General features: G+C 41.6%; 3 protein-coding genes across 15 annotated transcripts in view; 1 reads left to right on the top strand and 2 right to left on the bottom strand.

Annotated features, from left to right (window-relative positions):
• Med12l (mediator complex subunit 12L) overlaps positions 1 to 25368 on the top strand; it is a 307885-nt gene that overhangs the window by 87618 nt on the left and 194899 nt on the right. For 9 of the 10 annotated variants that reach the window (XR_007977519.1, XR_007977518.1, XM_052180453.1 and 6 more), the window contains 2 exons: positions 154 to 368; positions 2255 to 2431. Coding sequence is in view for 8 of the 10 variants with exons in the window: in XM_052180453.1 (XP_052036413.1) it covers positions 154 to 368; positions 2255 to 2431 (392 nt within the window). In the remaining 2 variants the exon portion in view is untranslated. Of the gene's footprint in view, positions 1 to 153; positions 369 to 1413; positions 1519 to 2254; positions 2432 to 25368 lie in introns of all 10 variants that reach the window. The other variant, XM_052180460.1, reaches the window with a different exon arrangement.
• Positions 6882 to 11689, bottom strand: Gpr171 (G protein-coupled receptor 171). The gene is made up of 2 exons (XM_052180470.1): positions 11514 to 11689; positions 6882 to 8399 (listed from the first exon to the last, which is right to left on the bottom strand). Exon 2 carries the CDS (start codon positions 8328 to 8330, stop codon positions 7371 to 7373), a length of 960 nt encoding a protein of 319 aa, XP_052036430.1. The 5' UTR covers positions 8331 to 8399; positions 11514 to 11689; the 3' UTR covers positions 6882 to 7370.
• P2ry14 (purinergic receptor P2Y14) overlaps positions 22183 to 25368 on the bottom strand; it is a 36833-nt gene continuing 33647 nt past the window's right edge. For 3 of the 4 annotated variants that reach the window (XM_052180464.1, XM_052180461.1, XM_052180462.1), the window contains 2 exons: positions 23730 to 23838; positions 22183 to 23625 (listed from right to left, as the gene is read on the bottom strand). In XM_052180464.1, the coding sequence (XP_052036424.1) occupies positions 22582 to 23625; positions 23730 to 23822 (1137 nt within the window). In that variant the 5' untranslated portion in view covers positions 23823 to 23838 and the 3' untranslated portion in view covers positions 22183 to 22581. Of the gene's footprint in view, positions 23626 to 23729; positions 23861 to 25368 lie in introns of all 4 variants that reach the window. The other variant, XM_052180463.1, reaches the window with a different exon arrangement.

Below are 25368 nucleotides of genomic sequence, written 5' to 3'. Positions count from 1 at the left end.
TTGAATAAAAACATATAAAAGGTAATGAAAATGTACTTAAGCCTTGAAAATTTTTTTTTACCATTTATTTATTTATTTATTTATTTATTTATTTATTTATTTATTTAGCCAGCCCATTCAGGGAATTTCTAATTGAATTTGTTTCTCACCTAGCGGACCCAAACAGTGAATGTGAGAAGATAGAGTTTGTGAACCTGGTGCTGCTCTTCTGCGAGTTTATCCGCCACGATGTCTTCTCCCATGATGCATATATGTGCACCCTCATCTCTCGAGGAGATTTGTCGGTTACTGCCTCCACGGGGCTGCGATCACCAGGGGGAGAGAATTCAGATGAACACTATTCAAAGGATCATGATATGAAGATGGAGGTATACCCCTGGGGTGATGCCCATACCTTATTCCAAAGTAAACTCCATTGGGGGAGTCAGCTTCAGATGGGCATTTTAGTGATGAAAAGGCAATTGGGTTTTAGATTCCTCTCTCTCTACAATGTTTATCTCCTCTTCCCTCACAAAAGACATGTGAAATGTGTGTTTTCTAGAATTCTGTGTATGATGTAGGTAATAAGAAGTTAGGACTGATTGTAATTTTTTTTTCATGAGATTAAAGTGATATGCTTTTAGTTAGCAATTTTCTTTTAATTCTGAGCGTCACAAGTGAACCTCTTCTTTATATCTAACTCCTTTGGCTTTGATTTAAGGGGCATCTCCATATACCACTCTTCTACCCATAAAGAGAAAGCCCTTGTTCTTAATAACACACACTTTCTTTGCAAAACTTAATCTCCATTTCTAAAATGGAGAGGTAGAATTGTTCTTTGCAGCAATTTATGCTGTGGCTATGACTATGATTTTCTGTTAGGTGCTGATAGTGCAGACTTTGTTCAAGTTAAGATTTCAAGATAAAAAGACTTAGGCAACAGTGAGAAAGTGGAAAGTGAGTCTCATGGGGCTCAAAATACAGGTTTATTTTGGTTGTTTAATAATGAGTCTACAGATACACTCAGGACATGTTTAAAGTTATGGCTATATTTGTTTTTAAAAGCATCCTAATTTTATTTTTTATTCTTAGATCTTTAGGTTTCTGGATTTTTTTTTTAAATTATTGGAAATAGCCCAATAAATAAATCGTGGCCAGTTTGTTGTAAATTATGAATCCTTCTGCTCTTCCTTTAGGAAATCATGAAGGTTAAGGCTTTGTTTACTCCAGGGGAAGGAGTGTGGTTCTTTAAAGCAGTACATGTCTCCAAGTTTCCTTTAAATTCTGTAAGAGAAATAGACAGGGGTGGCAAAAGAAAGGATGCTGAAAATCCTCTTGGTGTTTCAAGTTCCATGTCTTAAGCTACAGCGTTCCCAGCATGGCTCTCTCTCTCTCTCTCTCTCTCTCTCTCTCTCTCTCTCTCTCGGTTACCAGGAGCACAGTGTTATGGCGCACATGGGCCTTGGCTCAGGAACCACTAACATTTTTGATGAAGTAGACAAGAGTGACTTTAAAAGTGACTTTGGTTCTGAGTTTCCAGTAGGTTCGACCTTTGATTCTCCTTCCCAGTTAACTCTTCCCACCCTGCTTGCCTCCGGCTCTTTCCTGCTTGCCTCGTGTATTGGAATGACTCATACTGTGCTGTCCCTGTCACGGTGACCAGAGGTGGCTATCACGTTATCCTCACTGTGGGGTTGTATTGCCTCCTCTGTAAAGTGTTACCCTCCTGTCTTAGCTGGCTGGCTGTGACACTTTTATTTTGGGATCAGGCTGTGTAAGGAGTGTGGGAGTGTCGTTTCACTGTGACAATATGTGCATTGAGTTTCTAAAGAATAGCCTTATGGATAATTTATTTTCTTACTGTCTGAAAGGATAATGTGTTTTTCAGGAATCTTGCTGTTCATCAGAGCACTGTTTGTACATTTTAAAGCATTTGTCTATGATTTAATTTTACTAAGTATTGTTAAGCGTGTGTTTTTGGAGGAAATGTAACCCTTTGAGGATAACAGTTTTACATTCATGTACACATCCAGTCCTCTGGTTGCTTTTGCCCTCCTCCCATGTGGTTTTCATTTTTCCATTTTATCAAGGGGAGGGGGCGATACTGACATTTTTTATATGATTTAATTTCCTGGTCATTAATAACATTTCTGCCTATCATATTCATCAGCTATTATTTTGTGACCTTATTTGTTTGAAGCTTTGGTCTTTGGCACTGTGGCTTGGTGTTGCCTTCTTTATTTATGGTGTTCACCATTTGTTTCACATGACATAGATTTTTTCTCCCATGCCTGGAGAATCCTGTGAGACTATCAACCCTTCCTTGAGCAGAAGAATGTCAGTCAACGGTGAGAAACTGCTAAAGAGAGACAAACCAAGAGATTTAATTTTCCCATCAAATTACGACCTCCTCCGACACCTGCAGTATGCAACCCACTTTCCTATACCTCTGGTAAGACACGTTTCCTTCCATCAGTGTGTACTGTGATGAATTTATTAGGCCATCGGTGATTGGCTGTCAGATTATCCACATGCTCCTGTGCTTATTATGAGCTCATTAGTGATTGGTGTCAGATTATCCGTGCATTCCTCTGTTTACACATACTGACATCCTGTGAAAACTACGTTTGTTGCTTTTGATGGCTGTAATCAGGATTATATAGCTGGAATACAGCTACATCATAAAACATCGTGGTGTGAAATTAGAGACTAATAGATTTAACATAGTTCCCTATTGTAATATCCTTTCTTCCAAAGGATTTGAGTCACTAAATAATGTCTAAATGTTTTCTCTACTTCAATTTGAAAGTCATTTGCTGATTAGTTTTTACTTGTACTGTTTTGACTGTTGGTATATTTGACATTTAACAGATGAGTAAGGTTTTGGGGGCACAGGAAAGGTAAGTAAGGAGCGGGATGATTGTGTATGAATCACAAGTTCTCCTGACAGTGAAGCAGTTGGGTGGAGACCCCAGTGCCCAGGACTAGGCGAGCTTTCGGCGTCCCTAGGTCCCCTCCACTCTCAAAGGAGTGTTGGAGAGAAGGGCCACTGTCACCGGCAGGTGGATCAGATGGTGACAGAGGGTGTGGATAGGATGGGGTGGACTTGGGTGTGGTGGGCTGAGAGCTGGCAGAACACAGGAAATGAGCCTGGCAGCCAACTTCCTGCTGAAGGCTTGCACAGTGAAACGTTTATCCCAAAGAGAAATCATAATATTGTACATATTAGTAATGAACATTGGGCTAAAAGCTGGGACATTTTTAATTCCCAGGTAAACTGTTCCTGCATGTTATATTTTGGACATCATTAGAAGTTTTGATCAGTAAGCTGAGTATTTTGTTAAAGCTGATTATAGTTGATATTTTGGAACATCTTTCAAAATAACTCAGACTCACTAAGTCCATAATTTTCTGTCTTATGTCAATTAAAATCTCCTTTTTTGTGTGTGTGTATCCATGAACTAGGCCAAAACTTTGCAAAATTCTTTCTCGTTCATCTCAGAATATTATCACTAGTTTTCTATGGTCCTCTGTGTCACCAATATTCAATAAAACAGAATAATCTGGCAATTTCTTTGTGTTAACAGAGGTTGAATTTACATATTGCAGGTGTTTCTGACACACTTGTGGGTGAACTATCATGTCTTGGGTTTGTCTTAAAGTATGAAATGTAAAATAAATGAACTTTAAATCCCAGAGCTTATTTATTACTAATGCGGCAATGTTACCTTCTTAGTTGTAGCAAACATACCGTGGCATAGTCATATGAGACATTTTTTAATAGTAGGGGGATGGGTCCAGGAACTCTGTACCATCTTTGTAACTTTGAAGAACACAAAGCTTACCAAACAAATACAGACAGACCTGAGGGGAGGGAAAGCCTGCACAGGGAGTGCCGGATGCTGTGACAGTTGCCTGTGGCTGGCCTGTGTAAGCAGTTTGCAGTCTGTCTTCTCTGTGTTTCTGGGATCAGCCTTTTCTGTTGATTGGGTCACATGACTGTGTCTACCTCCTTAGAGGAAGGTAGTGTTCCTTGACAGCTTGGTGGTGTTCCTTGACAGCTCTTGTAGAATCTAATTTTTATTTTTATTCATTTTGTGTGTAGATACAGGTATGTGTACCTGTGCACATACTCACAGGGGTCGGAGGAGTACGTCCTGTCGTACCACTTTTTGTCTTCACTTTTGACACAGGTCCCTGCTGTAGCTAGAACTTGGCTGGAGTTTGATAATTCCAGTGATCTTATCTCTGCTCCCTGAAGTGCTGGGGATACAGGAGTGAGTGACAATTCCTAGCTTTTAATATGGATTCCGGTATTGAAACGTGGGTACTCATGATTACCCAGGAAGCCTGCTTACCCCCTAAGTCAACTTTGGATCCAGTTTTAATTAAATTTTGTCCTAATTTTTTTCTGTGACAGACACAATCACCAAAAGCATTGGGGAATGAAGGGGTTGTTTTATAGATTACATTCAGTAATGAAGGAACAAGTCTTTCAGGAATTCATGCCTGGAACTGAAGCAGAGGCCTAGGAGGGATGCTGATTACTGGCTTGCCTTGTCTGGTTTGCACAGCCGACTTTCATATCCCCTCTAGGACGTCCTGCGGAGGGGAGGTACTGTCCCTGGTGGGTTTTCCCTATTAATCACTCATTGAGAGAATGCCCACAGACTTGCCTACAGGCTAGTCTGATGGCAACATTTTTCTCAATTGCTCTTCTAAAATGAATCCAGCTTGTATCATGTTGTCAAAAAAAAAAAAAAAAAAAAAAAAAAAAAACCTGAACAAGCACAGCTTTCCACTACTGATTTATTTAAGGTCCCCTTTCCTAATGGGCATAATTGAAAATAAATCAAAAGGAAAAATATAGACTAATAAAACATTGACCTGATATTAAGAGTCTTTTTCTCTTATTAGGAGAAATCTGACTGCCTTTTTTTGTATAAGAAGAAGTGAATATATGTCTATTTATGGCTAAAAATATCTTGGTAACCCCTCTATTACCTTTGTAACTAGAGACCTAGGAGAGATTATCAAGGGATACTTAAGCAAAAAAAAAAGAAAACCAAAACAAAACAAAAAACAAAAAGAAAAACCAGCCTTGTATATACGGTGCCATGCCTGTTTTGATCTGCTCATCAGAAAATATGTTATTTAGGCCACCAACAAGCACAGTTTTGTGTGTGTGTGTGTTTCTATTCTACCAACCTGTAACCTGGCAAGAATTTGTACTGTCAGACTTGTCAGTCTCATTGGCATTCCTGTTACTTTCTCTAGAAACTACTGTTAAAAGTTTCATTTTTAAAAAGGAAACAATTAGTATTCTTTCAGTTATTTACATCAGACTAAAAATATGTTTGTGAACTTACACACAGGACTTTGGAGTGCATTCTTCAAGTACAGAAATGTAAACATATTCTTGGTGTCCGGGGGCACATTCATATTCTCTCTCTCCATCCATTTCGGCTGCTTCTTCTCTCCTCTTTTCCACATGTGTGTGTGCGCGTGTGTGTGTCTGTGTGTGTGTGTGTGTATACACGTGTACCTGTGTGTGCATGTGTATGTGTGTGTTTATGTGTGCCTGTGTGAGTGAGTGTGTGTGTGCATGTGTGTGTGTACATGTGTGTTTATGTGTGCCTGTGTGAGTGTGTGTGTATGTGTGTGTGTGTGTGTGTGTGTGTGTGTGTGTGAGTGAATGTGGACAGTCTGGCTGTAAAGCCTGTCTTGTATTCCTTTTGCCTCAGCTGGTGTTACAAGCATTTGCTCCCACATGCACTGCAGGATCACTGTCTCTCATCACCACAGCTATTGCAATGGAGTATTTACAAAAAGATGTATTTATTTAATGTGTGTGCCCTCAAGTTCCTGCATGTATATATGTGTGCCACGTGCCTGCTTGGTGCCATTGGAGGTGAGACAAGGCTGTGGGAACCCACTGGATCCTTTTTGTAAGTGGAGTTGTAAGCAGCTGAGAGCCTTCTGATGTGGGGTGCTATGGACTGGACCTGAGTCCTCTGCAAAAGTACCCAGTGCTTTTAACCATCGAGCTATCTCTTTGGCCCATATCTAACTGTTTTATGCGGGTATTTGTAACATTAAAAATACACACAGGAAAAAAAATACACTCAGAAGAGCTCGGTTTCGTAGCTTATGTCTATAATCCCCGAACTTGGGAGGTAGAAGGAGGAAGATCAGGAGTTTGAGGTTATTTTTGGCTATATAGTGAGCTCAAGGTTATATAGTGAGCTATAGGAGATCCTCTCTCAAAGAAAAAAAAAAAAACCAGAGAACTAAACCAAAACACAAGGTCCATAATCTCATGTGTTAACTACTTTTCCTGTTGTTTTAGTAAGTTTTTATTTAATGCCCTTCCTCAAAACCTGTGTATTTTCTGGCAGTGGAGAAGATCTGGTCAGCGATGGGGTGGCTTGAACTTTGTACTGCAGATTCTCTCTGGTTGGCCTTGTCTCTGGATTTGAGAGGCGCCCAGGATCCAGCATAGGCTAGGCTTCTAGCATGGCCTACTGGTATGAGTCCATGTTTAAGATTCTTTAGCTGGTATTTCTTTTTTAAATACCTTTATTGTGGATTTTTACTTCCAAAACAGTTTCAGTAGTTAAAGTAATTTAGTAGCTTCCTTATATTGTTAAAAAAATTCTCATGTATTTGCAAATGCCTCTTAAAATTAATCAGGGATTAGGTCTCATTTTTTAGACCAGGATGACCTGCAGTTCCCTTTGTAGCCCATGCTAGCTAGCTTCAAACACTTAATGATCTTTCTGCCTCAGCCCCCAGGGTGCTGGAGTTAACCAGTGTGACCTCCTGTTCCTGTCACTGTGAACCTTTCACAACGAAAAGTTGTTATTGTGATACCAAAAAATTAGATATTAAAAATACAAGTGTTGAATAGAGAGCATTTATTACCTTTCAAAGTAATAGTTATAAATAAAAATGATGCAGGTATTTGGATGCTTTTATTTTTCTTGGTCACTGGAGACCTTTAAGGTATCGCTGAAGGGCTTCCTGGCAACTTAGATGTAGATTACTCAATATATTTTCATCAACAAGTCAGTTGCAGGCATTGAAGTGAACCTCTGAGTCTTTGCCACGGCTGTTCTCAGCTTGATCATTCCAGTTGACCTTGGCTCAATAGGCTTTGTTAGTTTCCCTGTACAGGTATTTGGGATAAAGAACATCTGTAATGGTGAGAGTGCAGGGTTGGCTTGTGTTGAGGAAAGGACTTCCCGCCTGAACCGGTCCCTGTTTGCTAGCTATGGGGGCTTTATCCCTAAGCGTCGTCTATCTTAGCATCTTCTTGTGTCTTTGAGAAATGTGAGCAGCTGTAATTATGGTCCCGTCGGGAAGAAGGACTAACAAGTGAAGCCTGCATGCTATACACCATTCTCAGTTCTCGATCTTTCTTCCCGAGCCTTGGTCTTTTTAGGTGAGGAGAAAGTCTCCGAGACCTTTAATCGGAATGCTTTCGACAGATGGTAGTACAGGATTGGATCAAAACACAAATTGGACACAGCCAGCAGCAGTGTGGCCTCTTTGGCTTTGAAGAGTGCAATCCTAGTTGAGCAGTCAGATATGACCTCTGTCTGGCTGAGGGTGTATGGGATCCTGACAGCGTGGTAAGGAACGAAGCATATGACGTAACTAGCTGTCACCAAGAGAATGTTGAGCAGAGCTGATTTCACGCTTGGGTAGTTTGTGCTGTCTCTATTTCTATAGAGTTGTCTGATTACAAGGAAGTTGGATATCAAAATGATGGCTGAGAAATTTAAAAATATTGCCACACATATGAAGTTTGTTAGCAGATGCCAGTTTCTTCCAAACTCTTTTTTAAACTCCATGCAACCTACATTTGGCTTTTCTTCGATGTCCTTGATAGGAATTACCATGTTCGGCACCATTATAAGCAGGACCATGAGCCACACGACAGTCGATATCATTTTGGCAAACCCAGGTTCTTGTATTCGGTATACCTTGCAGCTGTGTGTTAATTGGAGACAGCGATCGATACTGACAAAGGCCAAGAAGATGATCGATAAGTACATATTGATGTAGATGAGGCAGGCTGTCACTTGGCAGTGGAATATCCTTAGCTTCCAGGGTGCCACACCCAAGTCAACCACTATCTTTACTGGTAAAGCCAGAGTGAGCAGGAAATCAGCTGTAAGCAAATTAATTAAGTATATGCTTACACATCTGTGATTCGTGGTTTTCTGTATAAAAGCCCACGTTGCAAAGCAGCTTCCAATAATTCCAATGAGGAAAACTAAATAAAAAAAATATGTAAATGGTTCCAGATCTCTGTAAACTGGACAGAACGTTGAACTGTTTGTCATCTTGAGGGAGAAGGTTGAGTTCAGTAATTAAAAAAAAACAAAAAACAAAAACAAACAAACCTCAGGGCTCTGTTGAAAAAATGTAGAAGGGAGATGTTAGTAACTAAAATCAGAAAATACTTCTTAGAACCATTTATATTCAAGATTATCACTATCTTTCTTGTTTTTAGGAAGAGTTTCACTAGATTATGACAAGCCAGGTTCTCCACTGTCTGATTCCTGTGACTTTCAGGAAATCCCATGTAAGGTTTCTTTTAGAAAGGGATGTTTTTGACCCTGTGGTTTGTGTTATATTACCGGATGAGGGAAAAATTTCTTTGCAGGGGAGGTGACTGACCAGAGGTTCTGGGAAGTGGAGAGAGGAAGGTACTGTCTGTGGTTTTGTCTGAAAAAGGTTTCAGTGTGGCTTTCTGCTTTTCTTTTTATAGCCTTTGTAGCTTATGCTGCAAGAACCTAGGCTGATAGAAGAAAAGAGAAGGCAGAAAACTGCAGAAATGTTTACACCATTATCTTAAAAGTGGGCCCTCTGTTGTGAATCCCTTTAGCATATTTTTCAGTGAGAAGAATTGAAGGGTTAGACTCTGGTTCTGATTGATGCCCCTGACCTCTGTCATCATGTACCAGTTTATAATGTTATAGACCCATAAAGGCCAGTGTTGTCTGGTGAACACTTTAAATGATGAACATGTTAAAGATTCCATTTACCTGCCATATTTCATGTTGAGTACCCATGTAATATTTTTTGTTGCATTATGCTTGCTGTGTTAATGAAATCGCTTTGTGTTTCCTCTTACTGTTTAAATTCACCTGGTAGAAAAACTCGTTGGATACGATGGCTGTAACTATTTCTGTGGAAGTGTTTTTGAGTAGTTTTATGAAAGTGTGCTTTAAAAGCTTCTACATGGCCCTATATTTATTTGTTACAACATTTTCCAGAAAAGGAAATACAGTTCCATCTGTATTAAAACATGTATAACTCTATTGGAACTGGTAGAACTCATTTGTAATCCCAGCACTCAGGAGAAACACTAAAACTAGATCACTCTTTTCTAAATGGCAGTGCTAGGTTGGAATATACTTCAGACATTTTTTCAATCCAAAATAAAATAAAACAAAACAAAATCCCCTTCGAACCTTGTCAGTAGAGGACCACCACAGTTGAGTCTGATAATGGCAGTACTATCCTATCATGGTCCTTCCATGGAGAGAACACTGGCTTAACTTATAAGCTCTAGTTAAACCGAGCGAGCTCCCTCTGGAGTGGTCTGCTCCGACGCCCGTGTTTAGGGCCACAGTGGTACTTTGTGCTGTCCCTTTTGATGTGGCAATCTCTTTTCATATTAGACAATATTCTTTTATTTTGAAGGCAGGGCCAAAAATATCACCCAAAGAATGTAGATCTAAATGGAATTTCTTGAAAAATCCCAGAAATCAGGGAGTATAAAGCCTGGGCTTCTCATGCTTTAAGGTTTTAACAGGAACAAAGTCTGACGCAGTGTTCCAGGACATTGAAAGTTTCCTGACTGACAGACAGTGGGATGGCTCCACGGCTGTGAAGTCCTTCTTTAAATAAAACAGCTTGGGAAGTCTTATTAAGCTTTAACTTTTCAAAATATTTCATGTATGTATCTTTACATTTTTATCTATTGTTGTCATGCGCATTCGTGCTGTGTGGCTGCGGGTGTGCTTCCGTGTGCACTGGAGACCTGTGGGCAGCTTGTGGAGTCAGTTTTCTCTCTCCTGCTTGTCTGACTGCAGGGGTGGAACTCAGGTCTACTTAGGCACCGAAGTTACACAGTCACTGGCTGAGCCATCTCATGGCCTTGCTGTGTTTATCTTGAAGTGGTGCAAGGTGTAGACTCAAGTGTCTTAAGGTTATAAGCTCTTCCCTTTTCTCCAGAAGACCCAGGGCACTTGGGGTCCATGGATATTGTCACTCTGTACCAACCTTAATGAAAAATGTAAAGCACTTACCAGTTATGTTTGTTGACTACACATTTTTGTTTAAGGAAAAGCATTTTATGTGTCCTGTTGGGTGGTTGTTATAATCTTTAATCCATTTAAGCATATGGTAGAATTTTAGAAGCGCGGCAATTTAATGATTGTTGTATTCTTTATTGACAGCTGTTTACCAGTCCTCAAATCAATCGAGGCTGCAAAGTGCTCTGGATTTCTGTAGCCTTTATCCTTCCTCCTTTTTCTGAGTCTTGCCTGTTAACCTGTGGGCCTGAAGGAGACTCATGTCTGAATGCCACTCCAGCCTTCTCTGACTTCCTTATAGGCACTTCGGATGTTATATCGTATCAGTAAAATAGTTACTTATTTCTGTGAGCGCTGTATGGCCTGAATAATTATATGATGAACTCTCATTTTATTGGTAAGGATTATAGTAAAGAAAAATATTATTATAGTTTGTCATGATCAGTATTCTCTGTAATTAGAACTAACTCTCTGTTTCAGAGTGGAGTAACTTAAAATAGTTACAATGTAACCACTCATTAGTAATGCTGAGTGCTGTGTGCTTGCTTTTGTTAAATTGTGTCTAAATTGTCATGAAAAATAGTTCCTCAAAATCTTGCATATGTTGATCAGAGGCAAAATCGTACTATAGTGACATCCCATGCCCTCGGTCATAAATCTGAAATCTAAGAGCTAGATAACATTGAGGTGACACTATCCATACAAAGTAGGTGTGCCTGGCAGCACTCCAGCAAAATGAAGAACAGATTTTAAATATCTCAATGGTCCTTTCTCACAGATTGCTCCTTCCTTAGGGTATAAAACAAAACAAAACTAAACAAAAACTTAGAAGGTTTTCCATGGGAGTCATCATGGACTTGCTTTGAAAATTGCAAAGTTTGGACTGGTAGAGGAAAGTCTGGTTAAGACCTGTTAGGGAGATATAATGTGGCTATCAACAATCTAGCTATAAAACAGTAGTTGGTTACCCTTGCCTGAGTAAGTATTCTATTTTGAATTGTAGTTTTTAAAAGACAGATGAGATCAAAAGAAAGCAGGAAATGCTGTTAGAAATCCACAGCTCAAGTCTAATTACAGTTTAATGGTGGTTGCCCTACCACCCCAAAGCTTCTGACTTTTGACTCTTTCTCCTTCAACACTAAAAATCATGATTTTGGTTTTTATGGAGAAAAAAATGGAATGAGGTCATTGAAGAGGACATACCTGATCGTGTCTTCTCTGTCCTGAGCAGGCCTGGGTCCTGGCTGTGTCTTCTCCGGCCTGAGCAGGCCCAGGTCCAGGTCTTCAGAGAATCATGAGCTATTTAGTTACTCACAGTGACAGCAGTTCCATCTTACAGGGTTGCCTGCTGAACTAGAAATTTCCTTTCCTTCTTGTGTGGTTTTAAGATGTTAGAGATTGACGTAGATGAAACTGTGGTTTGCAAATGGTTTAAACTGTATGAAAGTCTCCTGAGGAAGTTTTTGTAAGAAAACAATTTCATCTATCTAAGTAACTCAAATTTGTCAGTTACTGTTTTAGGGAAAATAATTTTCATTTATCCATTATAATATCTTGCCTCATGTATCTTTTTTTAAATTAAAAGTACTCCATACTGTTCTGTTCAATAACAGTTTTAAAAAATAGTGTTAAAATCTTGAAAATGGTATTGAATTTATGAATTAAGTCACTAAGGTACTTAAACAGATACTTGTTTAGTTATTAATACTAGCACTTCAGAAGTACAATTAAATATTATTGTTGTAGCTTATATTTATACTGAGGTTTTTGTTAATTAAAAAACAACACAACCACATTGGCTGGTAGATACCTGTAACCCTAGCGTTTGGTATGCTGAGGCAGGGTGTTAGCCACAAATCTGAGGCAGCCTAGTCTCCATGGTGAATTTAAAATTAGTCTAGGCTATCTCGTGAGGCCATCTCAGGAAATTAACACTATAGAATCTGGTGTGATACAATTTACTTTTTGTTGTTCATGATAGAAAAACATTTTTCTACATTTATTATTTTGTGTGTATGCATGCAATGTACATGTGTGTCAAAGTGTGTTTGCGGAGCTCATATGACAACATTGAAGAGTCGGTTTTCCCGTCCATGTAGGATTAAACTCAAGTTGTCAGGCATGGTGGCAAGCACCTTTCAACCCATCGAGCCATCTTGACAGCTCCAGTTTAGAAAAAAAATCTTGAAAAAAAAGAACATCATTGGAAGAACAGAGAGATAACCATTGTTCCCCTTCTCGGTTTAACCTTTCTTTGTTTACATAAACCACATATGACTGTGAATATGACTCTAGAGATTTTCCTTCACAAATGTATTACATGTAATCCAGAAAGATGGCTCAGCAGGTTAAAGACTTTCCATGCAAGTCTGATAAACCAAATTCAATCCTTACAACTCAGGGGAAGAGAGGAGAGACCCACTCTATAAACTTGCCCTCTGACCAGCGCTTGGCTACCATCACACACGCAGTCGCATTCACATACACATAATACTACATTTCTAAATGTTAAGGAATGCATTTCATCTGTTTTCCACATTATGAGACTAAAAACAATCAAAGTATCTCTCAGCTTGACCTAAACAGCTTGATAAATTGAGGTACGTATTTAGCAACTTGTACCTTATATCTCATGATTATTCTCCTACAATAAAAACAATTTTACTAGAGTCTAAACGGAGCCTAGCTCTGAGATAGTAGCAGCCTGACAGCTTGCAGGTCTAAAGGACAAGTTTTGCCTCCTTAGTGATTCTTTTTTTCATTCATCACTGGATGTGCACCATTCTCGGCCCCTTTCCTTTCGGAGTTACCTGAGATCAAAGCCACGATGGAAGTTAAGGGCAAGGCTGGCTGTTATGAAACTGATTATGACCTTCTGGCTCCAAACAGATTTTGGAGAGTGATAATATGCTGGCACACACTTAATTTGTAACTGCCATGCTGTGGACCTGTAGGAGAGACATTTGCATGAAATAAAGTGTGTGTTCATTAAAGAGGGAGAAATTTAGGGGGGACTTGGTTGCAAATTGAGTGAAGAATAGACTTAGTGTAATATGATGGAAAATTGGGAGAAAATGTTTCTGGTGAGGTTTTGCCTTTTTTGGGGTACGCTTTTTATCTTTTACTTTATTTTGAGTAGGCTTTTAGCTGTTTGCTTCCTTATTTCTATTTAGGTTTAGATGAACAAAAAGTGCAAGCAGTTAACTGTTGTTACAACTCGAAGACCACCGCTTATGTTAGGGTTGTCAGATGCAAGCCAGCTGAGGTGCCCTGGTTCTCTGTCCCTGCACCTTCATTTCTAGAACAGTAATAACTCATCTGTTTGGTTCTTTTGTGTTGATGGGATAGGATCTCACTATATAAACCCAACGAGGCCTCACACTGACAGGAATCCTCCTGAGCTAAGTTCACAGGTATGTGTCACCATGCCTGTCAGGAGCTGACTTTGTTATAGTGAAACTAAATTTTGTCTTTTTATTTTTTGTTTTGTTTTGAGACATGGTCTCGTTATACAGCCAGGCTAGCTTTAAGCCCTAGATCCTCCTGCCTCAGCAAACTGAGTTTGGGATTACTGGTTTACCTGCATTCTCATCTGGAGAATAAGTTCTCACACTTGGGTTGTTGGAAGAACACTGTTTCCTCCATTGCCCTTTTAATTTAATTTTTCATTTTTTGAGTATTGTATCTATATCATTTGAACCTCTATGTCTCCCTGATCAGACTCCTCCTGTGTCCCTATTCATCTCCAGTCCATGACTTCTTCTTTAATAATTATTTGACACGTGTATCATCAGTATAGCCTCCTGAATCCATTTGGTCTCCTTTGTAAATGCATTTTAAAGCCAATTACTTTGGATTAGAGTTTATCAGGAAGCTCATGCCCTGGGCACCCCTAGCTTTCCCCCTGAAGCAGTCATGAATGGCCTGTGCTTCTTTATCTGTTGGTGGGGACTGGTGAGATTTTCCCCAGCTACACTGATAGGGCAACTGGTGGTGTTGCTGGTGTAGCTTCCTTGTCATATATCAAAGACTCCGTCTCCAGAAGATGTCCTGGGCCTCTGGTGCTTACAATCTCTCTACCTCCTCTTCTGAGACGCTCCCTGAGCCTTAGCTTTGTGATTGTGTTGTAGGTGTGTAAACTGGGGCCGCATACTCCACAGTCTGTTAACTCTAACAGTTTTGACCAACTGTGGATTTCTTTAATAAGATCTCTCTCTCTCTCCCTCTCTCTGCTGCAAAAAGAAGCTTCTTTTTTTGTTAGATATATTCTTTATTTACATTTCAAATGTTGTTCCCTTTCCTGGTAATACCCCCCTCCAAAATCCCCTAACCCATCCCCCTCCCCCTGCTCACCAACCCACCCACTCCTGCTTCTCTGTCCTGGCATTCCCCTACATTGTGGCATTTGGCCTTCTCAGGACCAAGGGCCTCTTCTCCCTTTGATGTCCAACAAGGCCATCCTCTGCTGCATATGTAGCTGGAGCCATGGGTCCCTTTATGTGTACTCTGGCTGGTGGCTTAATCCCTGGGAGCTCTGGGAGTACTGGGTGGCTCATATTGTTGTTCTTCCTATGTTACTGCAAACTCCTTCAGTTCCTTTGGTCCTTTCTCTATCTCCTCCATTGGGGGCCCTATGCTCAATTCAATGGCTGGCTGAGAGTGTCCTCTCTGTATATGTCATGCACTGGCAGAGCCTCCCAGGTAACAGCTATATCAGGCTCCAGTCAGCATGCACTTGTGGGCATCTACAATAGTGTCTGGGTTTTGTAACTGTATATGGGGTGGATCCCTAGGTGGTGCAGTCTCTGGATGGTCTTTCCTTCAGTCTCTGCTCTACATTTTATCTCTGTATCTCCTGTAGATATTTTTGATTCTCCTTCTAAGAGGGACCAGAGTATCCATACTTTGTTCTTCCTTCTTGTTGTGCTTCATCTGGTTTGTGAATTATATCTTGGGTATTCCAAGTTTCTAGGCTAATAATCCACTTATCACTGAGTGCATAGCATGTGTATTCTTTTGTGATTGGGTTGCCTCACTCAGGGTGATATTTTCTAGTTTTATGCATTTGTCTAAAAATTTCATGAATTCATTGGTTTTAATAGCCCAGTAGTATTCCATTGTGTAAATGTACCACATTTTTCTGTATCCATTCCTCCATTGAGGGATATCTGAGTTCTTTCCAGCTTCTGGCTATTATAAATAAGGCTGCTATCAACATAGTGGAGCATGTGTCCTTATTACATTCTGGAGAATCCTCTGGGTATATGCCCAGGAGTGATATATAGCAGGGTTCTCTGGTAGTGTTATGCCCAATTTTCTAAGGAACTGCCAGACTGATTTCCAGAGTGGTTCCAGCTTGCAATCCCACCAGCAGTGGAGGAGTGTCCCTCTTCCTTCACATCCTCACCAGCACCTGCTGTCTCCTGAGGTTTTGATCTTAGCCATTCTGACTGGTGTGAGGTGAAATCTCAGGGTTGTTTTGATTTGCATTTTCCTGATGACTAAGGATGTTGAACATTTCTTTAGGTGCTTCTCAGCCATTCGTTCTTCCTCTCAGAGTCCATTGACCCTGTAGCTCTTCACCCAGGGGTGGGGTCTTACGGATGTCCCTTGAGTGCACTTGCGTGTCAGCTGACAGTGTTAATTATGTTGGTTTTATGTAAACAACCATACTGTTGAGAGTTCACAGGTGCATTTCCCCTGTCCTATCTAGGGAATACAGTCTAGCAGTGGGTATCCTGCTCCTGTGACTCCTGTATTCCTTTCTCCACGGTGATCACTGCTGATGTGTCAGCTGGGGCTGGGAACACAAGTCCCTTAGTCTCTGCATTTTGACCAGCTGTGGATCTGTGTTGTAGCCTCCATCTGTTGCAGTAAATGAATGAGCGAGTAAATAAATGAATTAGCAGATAACTACTTCCTTAACGGATGGCTAAGAACCATACTTATCTGTGGGTTTAGGGGTATGTATTTAGAATGCTGTTAGAAATTGCAATTGTCTAGGGAAGTGATAGGCTGTATGACCTCTCCAGCCATGGGTAGTTGTTGGCCAGGTTTATAATAGCAGGCACGGATTCCTTCCCATTGAGAGCACCTTAAGTTTCGACAGCGGTTGTCTATCTCCAAGACAGAAGTACCGAGACTGCACCAGTGTGGATATGTTGCTGCTCCAGCCATTGTTGTGGTTTGTGCATTTTACAGCTAGGGAGGCTTATGGATTATATCCTCTGGGGAGATGAGAGCCAGTCTGGGGAAAGGAGGCTTCTAGGTCAGTTACCAGCTGGATCGCTGCAAGTCTCATATCCCAAGTAGTGGTCTCTACAGCAATAGGGTCTTCTTACCTTCAGTTTTTCTTTAAATTAATTATTTTATTTATTTATATCACAAACGTTGTTCCCCCAGTTCCTCCTCCCAGAGTTCTTCAGCACATCCTCTTTGAGAGGTGTTCCTCCACCCCTGGGCTTCCCTCTTGCCTAGAGCATCAAATCTCTCCAGGATTAGGCACATCTTCTCCCACTGAGGCCAGGCAAGGCAGTCCTCTGCTACATATGTGCCTGGGACTTTAGACCAGTCGGTTTATCATCTTTGGTTGGTGGCTTAGTCCCTGGGAACTCCCAGGGGTCTGGGTTAGTTGACACTGTTGTTGTTCTTATGGGGCTGACATCCCCTTCAGCTCCTTCAATCCTTCTCCTTATTCTTCCATAGGGGTCCTGGACCTCAGTCCAGTGGTTGGCTGTAAGTGTCTGCATGAGTCTCAGTCAGCTGCTGGTAGAGCCTCTCAGAAGGACAGCCATGGTAGGCTCCTGTCTGCAAGCATAACTTGCCTTGTAGGGTTCTCTACAACAGAAATAGTCCAAAGGGTCAAGGGAAAAAGATGAGAGGCACGAGGACAGTTGTAACCTTAACTGTTGGCCGATCTCACTTAAACAGGAATGGCTTATTGAATTCACACCCCAAGACTGATGGACCAGGGCAACGCCTCAGAACTGTGTGCTGGACCTTTCTCAAGGCCAGCTTATAAAGGCTAAAACAGCAAACCCACAAGGAGCTTGTACTCAGGTGCTGGAAGTGTTGCCTGGTGGTCGGCCCTAACTCAAGCTACTTTAGATATTACAGTTCATATTGACCTTTAATTTGATGGCTCCTAAGTGAAACTTACGGCTGTGGATTTTCTTAAGATTAACAAACCTCATAACGGACAGAACATAACAGGGTATGGGGTCAGCATGACTCTGGTCTGAGTCAAGTTATTTTTCTGTGTCAGTTACAGCAGCATTATGAAATAGCTGGTGGGCATGGAACAAGATGGCCACAGCTATGCTGGGGGAAGTCTTCAGCATTAACCTCAGGAAGAGTGCTTTTGCCATATAGATAAGAATCTGCTATTCAGAGAAACCCTGGGCTGAAGAGATGATTTTTAAGGGGACATATTTGCATAATTGTGGGGAATCAGAACACCAAAAATCTCCCCTCGGTGGGGCTGTAAGGAAAAAAAAAAGAAATGGAACTTTGCACATGTACAGGTATGAAAACCACTAAGGCAGTCGTCTCCTACTCTAAAGAAACGGTGAGCTGCTGCCTCCTCATGTCTGGAGTGTGTGACAGGAAATAAGCATCTAGACAGTAGCTCGACTAAGAGAAACCTTAGTGAATGCTAATGACAGCAGAACATAGTCACATGCCTGCCACTATTACATTCTGTCTGTGAGTCTTCAGGCTGTGTGGATCTTCTGTAACAGGCTCACATTTTCTGGGTTTGTTTAACTGCTCTATTTCCATTTGAAAACTCTTCCAGGACAAAACTACCATCTAAAATCCTTTCATATCTTAAAGCTTTTTTCCTTTAACTTTCTTCACTAGAATTGCCTGCCTATCTGTCTGTCAATCTCTCTGAATGTATGCATGCATGCATATATGTTTGTATGTATACATTTACAGATTTATTTGTTTAATTACATATTAATCTATTTTTATATTTTTATTCACTTTATAGTCTGATCTAGGGTAAGTTTTGGATTGAAAGTTTTGTGGATGGGTGGCTATCACTATTGCCCCACTGGGGTGCCTGCCTGGCTACAGGAGGTGACCTCTTCAGGTTCCATATCCCCAATGTTTTGAGGCACAGCTAAGGTCACCCCTAAAGATTCTTGGGAGCCTCCCCATCCCAGGTCTCTGGCATGCCCTTGAGATTCCCCCATCTCTCCACCCTGAGTAGTTGCAGATTCCATTGACTTTCTGGCCATCTCTCCTTCCCCACATCTGATCCTGAGCCGACCCCCCCCCCCCCCCCAATAATCCACCATATAAACAAACTGAAAGAAAAATCACATGATCATCTCATTAGACGATAACAAAACAAACCCTTTGATGAAGTCCAATGCCCCTTCATGTTAAAAGTCTTATATCAAGAATACAAGGCTCATGAGTATACATAAGCAACCCCCAAAATCCTACCAGAGAACTCCTACAGTTGATAAGCACTTTCAGCAAAGTGGACAAATACAAAATTAACTCAAAGAAATGAGTAGCCCTCCTTTATACATGTGATAAATGGGCCGAGAGAGAAATTAGGGAAACAACACCCTTTACAAGGCCAGAAATATATTTTATAACAAGAGATGTGTGGGTGTCCCAAAGACATACCTGGACCTGTCAGACCTCTGTTTGGCTATCCTGACTTTTCTCCTGTGTCCTTCACTATTAACTATTCTCCCTCTCTCCCTCTCTCCCTCCCCACTCTCTCGCTCCCTTCCTTCCCCTCCCCTCCTCCTTCCCATATACGTGTGTGTGTGTGTGTGTGTTGGTCTGTCTGTCTTTCTGTCTCTGTCTGGGTTTTTTTTTTTTTTCCTGTTTTTCAAATATGGTTTGTGTGTGTGTGTGGGGGGGAGGGGCTTGGCTATCCTGGAACTCACTTTGTAGACCAGGCTAGCCTTGAATTCAGAGTTCCACCTATCTCTGCATCCCAAGAGAAAGGCGTGCACCACCACTGCCAGCTTATCATTAACCCTTTACTTCTCACATTGGGGCTGGTGGACAAATTCAGTCTGTGAGAGTTGTTTAAAATTTCAGCTGCCCTCTGAAGCAAAGGGAATTTGTGCTAATTTGATACTTGTAATTTATGTGACCACTCAATTATACATATAAACTGTGTAAGAACATAATCCGTGAGGTAGCAGTAACAGTAATTTTATGGTTGGAGGTCACCACAACATGAGGAATTGGATTAAAGGGTCGCAGCATTAGGAAGCCTGAGAACTCTTGCCATATATTCTTCCTTCAATTTCATGGTCTCTAACATGCAATGGTCTCTAACATTCACTAATTGTTATTGCATGCTTATATGTTTTTGTATATATACATTTATATTCTTAAATATAACTTGCCGGGTCCCTATCATATTACCTGTACGTATGTTTTCAAAGCTGATCTTTTGATACTGGAGCACCATCTTAGATGTTACAAATTTATTTACCAAGTTTACTAGTTGACATACACCAGGGTCTAACCTTGTGGGTGTGGCTTTAATGGGGGCTGACCTATGCATTCACTGGAGACCCAGGTCAGGTTTGAACCAGTTCTTTCCTGCCTGTCCTGGAGTGAGCTTTGATTCCTAGGCGTTCTTGCATGTTGGGAGTTTACATATTTATAGCATCCCCTTCCAGAATGTTTCTTGAGGGAGAACCTGGGGTTTGCTTTTATTGGGTGAGTTTAACTCTCCCCACCTCCCGCCTTGTGACTGGTGGATTTAGAGAGGCCGCTTAATTGCCCTGTGCTAAGTCACATCTGCTAGCTGCATGGCTCAGGTCATAGAAAGGGCTGGCTGTCTCAGAGGAAAGTGTTTCCTTCTGTTGCTAAGAGAAGAGGATGGGTTCTGAGGAGGGATGCAGCAGGGAACTGCTCCCAAGGAACGTTTCATAAAACTTCTTCTGGGCTCACCTCCCTCAGTGATCCCTGTGTTACTTTGGTGTACATCGTTGCAAATGCTCTGTGATGTTTCTTGATCCGTGCCACAGCTAGTCCTTTCACAAAGCACCTTAGAATGTGTTGTAGGTACTTGGATCAATTAAGCATAGAAATGGAAACTTTCTTCAGGTCTGGAAAGCAGGGAGCTTTTAACGATTGGGGACTTTTAGTTCTTCTAGGCTGTCGTAAAATCTAGTAAAATACCCTTTTCCTAGATTTCTGCATTTAGATGTTGCAGGATGGCTTCTGATATATTATGTTTTAGCTACAGTTGCATCTTAATTTACACGATCAAGTATCACTTATCTGTTAAAAAATGGCATCATGAAATCTTCAGACAAATGGATGAACTAGAAAAATAAATCCTTCCACGTGAGGTATCCCAGACTCAGAAAGATAGAGCTGGTGTGTGTTTGTTTATACGTGGCTGTGAGTTGTTAAATCATGATAACCAAGCTATAATCTGTAGATCTACAGAGGGGAGGTATAGCGTAAGGAAGGAGAGTGAGAAGATGGACCTCATCAGCAAGAGGAAATAGAGTGGTCAGATGTGGGTGGATGGGGAGTAAGGAGTGGGAGGACCAAGAGGGAATAGGGCAGCAGATGAACTTCTAGGGGAGCGTGTGGGAGAGACAGCTCAAGTTGAAGAGTGTTTGAGGGGTCGTGTGCAAGGAGAAACTTCCTAAAATGTATACATAGATGAAAATGATCCCAATGAAATCACCAAATAATGGGAGAGGCAGGTTCCCAACTGGCCATCTTTTGTCACCAAATGAAGCTTCCAGTACCAGGGACCGGGTCACATCTTATAGAGTTGTTGGCTAAAGGGGACCCCACAGGAATCCCAAAACACCCAGGTTGTTGTCAAAACTATAGGCTATTCTCCACACGCTGACAGCAAACTTCCATCACTGAAAACAACACCTAGGCAAACCATTAAACATGGAGAGGCTGTGCTGGCAACTACATAGAGCCTTCACTCCTATTACCAGAGTCTTTGGTACTTGAATGTACTCTGCACTGAGGCCACAAACCCTTCATCTATAGCTGGGTAGTGTCTGCAAGATATTCTAGTGCAGTGGGGCCACAAAGCTTGGGAGCAGCCAACCACTAGCTGGTTTGAGTTAAGGCCCAGCAATGTAATCGCCCCATGAGTTTACATTTCTTAGGAAAAACGGGGAGGTAGTTAGCTAGGCTAAGAGGCTTGCTTTTTGGTGAGGTACAGCTTCTTAGATGGATGTCCTCTTTCATACTTCTGTCTTCCTGTCACTGTTGAAATTGCCTTCTCTGCCAGGTGAGCTTCCGTGGTCCCTGTGTCGTGGCCTCATCTACAGAAGCTCAAGTAAAATCTTCCCGTGGAAGCTACGCTAGGGTTGTCTGCAGAGTGTTAGGTTAATCCTCTGCCGCCACACCTCCCCATCATTTCTAGTTGTTCCCCCCTCTAATAACAGGTCTGGCAGGCACCACTTGTTGCTCAGCTGTGGTTTCCAGGCTCCTTATCTGCCTGACGTGTCGTTTCCTAAACCTTCTTGCTTTCCTGTTAGCTTTCTGCTTTGGCATAGCGGTTACAGAGGCCTAACGGGAGAGTGACTTTCTCAAGGACAAGTTTCATTTGTATCGTTGGAGAAGAGGTTAGGGGTTCAAGAGAGAACTCAGGTGACCCAAGCCGTACTTGGTCCCTTTCTTCCCCTCTTTCATTTGCTTCAGCTGCATATGGACTAGAGCGTGAACAGGACTTGCTTACGAGTACCTGTTCAGGGAAAGTTAGAGACAAGTCAGATGTTTCCTCTTTCTGTGTAACTGCCTTTCTTGCATTGTGGTATGTGACTAAGCGTACTGTACTGACCTGATGTGTGGAGATCTGGGGCTGCTCTTCACAAAAGCAGTATTAATAAAACAAAATCCCTGATGGTTTTGAAGACAACTTGTTTATTGGCACATGCATAAAATAAAACATGAAATAGGTATGAGCATTTCTTAGAAGAATGCTTAGGAGGAACATTGGAAAGACTGGGTGTCTTCTAAGAAGACAGTTAATAGAAGAGGAGTGTAGTTTTGGTAACTCATAGACCAGTACCCACAAGCCACATCTCCGTTTATTTGACTTCTAAAAATTGTGATGTGCTACAGACTTTCATTTTACATGGAAACTTACATTTTATTTTTATTATACCATTTTGGACTTCATACATATTATTGGATAATATTGCCAGCTAAGTTACTTACTGTCATAAGCCAGCTTCTTATTCATACGTCTTAATTAATTATCATGTAACAAGATCGACAGTACTTGGAAGGGGATGGGAATTTACAAAGTATCGGTGCTTTCATGAGTCGTGTTTCCCCTTTTGGTTTTGAAAGTCTCTAGGTCATTCTGGACTTTGAGTGACATGTGTAACTTCTTATTTAAGACTTCTCTGAATGGCTGGCACAAGAAGAAATAAATAATGGGGTCCAGACACACGTTTGCAGCCGAGAGTAGCAGAGTGAATTCTTTGGCGTAGAGCAGAGTCGCCTTCGCCTGGCAGCTGTAGTGACTTTCCGTCTGACTCTTTGTGTAGGGGATTCTGGTAATGTGGTAAGGTACGAAACAGACAACAAACACGAGCACAATGCTGAATATATTGCGGCTAGACTTCCTTTTGACGGAAATGGAATTCTTTCTGGACTTGAGGTGCGACTTGAAGATCTTCCTCGTGATGGCCGTGTAGAAGATGATTAACAGAAAAAACACCATCCAGAAAATGCTCACGCAGACATAGTTAGACGCCTTGTGCCACCTCCGCCCCAGCTCATTTTTGAGCTCCATGCACTGTATATTCGTGACCTCCTGGACGCTCTGGTTCGTCAGAATGATGTTTGGGACAGCAAGGAGAAGCATGAGCGTCCACACGAGCACGGACAACAGTTTGCTGTAGTTCACCGACTGCACAAAAGAGGTCCAGAGGGGCTTGACAATTTTATAGTACCTGTCAAAGCTGATGAGCCCAAAGAACACGATGCTGACATACATATTCACATAGAAGATCACGGCAGAGACCCTGCATACGAACACGTTCACCTGCCAGGGACCGAGGCCCGAGTCCCCAAGGACCTTGAAAGGGAAAGTCAGGCCCATGAGAAAGTCAGCCACGACTATGTTCTTGAGATAGATGATGAAACTCTTGGAGCTGGGCACGTAAAAGAATATCCATCCAGATATGCCGTTGAGGAGGACCCCCGTGATGAAGACCACAGCGTACAACACGGGAATGATCTGCTTCATGATCAGGGTGTTCCGGGAGCAGGGCTGGGTTGGAGGCTCTCCGGTGGCTGTGGAGTTGTCCATCTTCTCACTTCCGGAGGCAGCGATCTGGATAGAAAGGCAGGCTGGTTACTTAATGCAGTCTCTGGCCTCTAAGTCATTTGTGACTGGTCTCTAATAAAGTGGAGGAACATACAGATGGCGCAACCCACCAAGATTGTGAACAATTTACTCCCTTTCTTCTGGGGATTTTTTTTTTTTATCTCTATTTCTCCATGTTCAGGAATCTCAGAGGCAAGCTTCATCAACAGAATCCAGGATCTGGAAGAGAGAATTACAGACACTGAAGACAAAGAGAGAAGAAATAAATATGTCAGCCAAAGAAAATGTCACTTTTCAGGTCTTTCCTCTACTGCCATTTTGTAGAATTTGTAGCTTCGTTCTTAACTTATATGTAGGAAATGTGGCCACGCCATCTTCCCTTCGCTGCAAGTCTGTGACATTTGTTCCCAGGCACTACCACAGGGGACAGAGATGCCCCCAGTTTTATCAGTTTACTCTGGAGGACTGCCATGCAAGTTTTGTGCATTGTCTCATGAGGATAGGTTAAGGTTAGCAAAAAGGGAAGTCAAATTTTATTTTACTTGATGTAACCTCTCACTTGCTTCTCAAGCTATAACCTACACATCACCTATGGATCCTGCTATATTGAGAACATAGGCTCCAGGGCCCCGAATCCAGCATGATGAGTGGTCTGGGAATCTCTTGAGTAGCATGCTTATTTATTTGTTAAAGTATACATAATATTCAATAAATTGTGATGAATTTGAAAACATATACACATTTTCTATAGAAGGGCACAACCAGGGCAATATTACCATCTGGGTCACGTAGGTTCTTTCTGTTTTTAGTTCTTTCTTAGTATTAATAGTTCCATCATCATTATTTGACTTTATCGTCTCTTACACTGTAGATGCAAAAGCCTACTTGAGAATAAGGCATGGTGCTCGCCCTTAGTCACCAGAGTATTCCAGAAAGTCCCTGAGGCTGTCTTAACGAAGAGAATCGGCCTTTTGGAAGGGTTTGCACTGTCCATGGTAGCAGCATGTGGCAAGGCTAGTTCAGAATGGTGTGCTTGAGGTTCAGCACGTTATTTGCTTTGGGTAGGGCTAATAAATTATAACACTTTCTTATATGTATTAGATTCAGAATCAAATATCACAGAGGTCAAGTCTCCCTTTTGTTAACCGTATGGAACCAGAAGTATTTGAGTTTTGGTATATTTGTGTGTATGTGCACCTGTGTGTGCATTTCAGCTATAGATCACATTTGGGAGCTACCATGTTCCCCAGGAGATAGACACTTTTGGGGTTTTTTGAGACAGTGTCTCCTGTTAACCTGGAACTTGCTAAGAATAGGGTGACTGTCCACCAGCCCCAGAGATTCACTTTCCTTCTCTTCCTAGCGCCGGGATCCTTGGTGTGCACATCCCTTTCTTATCTGGATTCTGGGATTGAACATAGCTTCCCCCCCCCCCCCCCCCACAGCAAGCACTTTACTCACTGAACATTCCTCCTAGTGGATATTAGCTCATATCTCATATGTATCATATCCACGTAGCCCAAAGGTGATGAGTTGCTTTCAGATCCTACCATTTCCCATGTCCTCCTGTGATAAACCATTTCTTCCTGTTCTTTGTTCAGTCCTGACTCAGGAACAAACCCAGTACTTCCTCTGGCCTTTCTCTAGTCCAGACATGGGAATGCTTTAACCAAAGGTACCTTTTGATAAATATTTGTCTTTTACCTGATTAATTTTAAAAGGTTTAACACTGTGCTTCCTGGTCCGGGT

The sequence above is a fragment of the Apodemus sylvaticus genome, chromosome 4 (assembly GCF_947179515.1).
Source record: "Apodemus sylvaticus chromosome 4, mApoSyl1.1, whole genome shotgun sequence".
Lineage (NCBI taxonomy): Eukaryota > Metazoa > Chordata > Mammalia > Rodentia > Muridae > Apodemus > Apodemus sylvaticus.
The sequence above is the reverse complement of the archived record's forward strand: the minus strand, read 5'-3'. Positions and strand labels throughout refer to the sequence as shown.

Excerpts from the sequence above, each read along its gene's own strand:
- Gpr171 (XM_052180470.1), bottom strand. The coding sequence starts at position 8,330 with ATGACAAACAGTTCAACGTTCTGTCCAGTTTACAGAGATCTGGAACCA.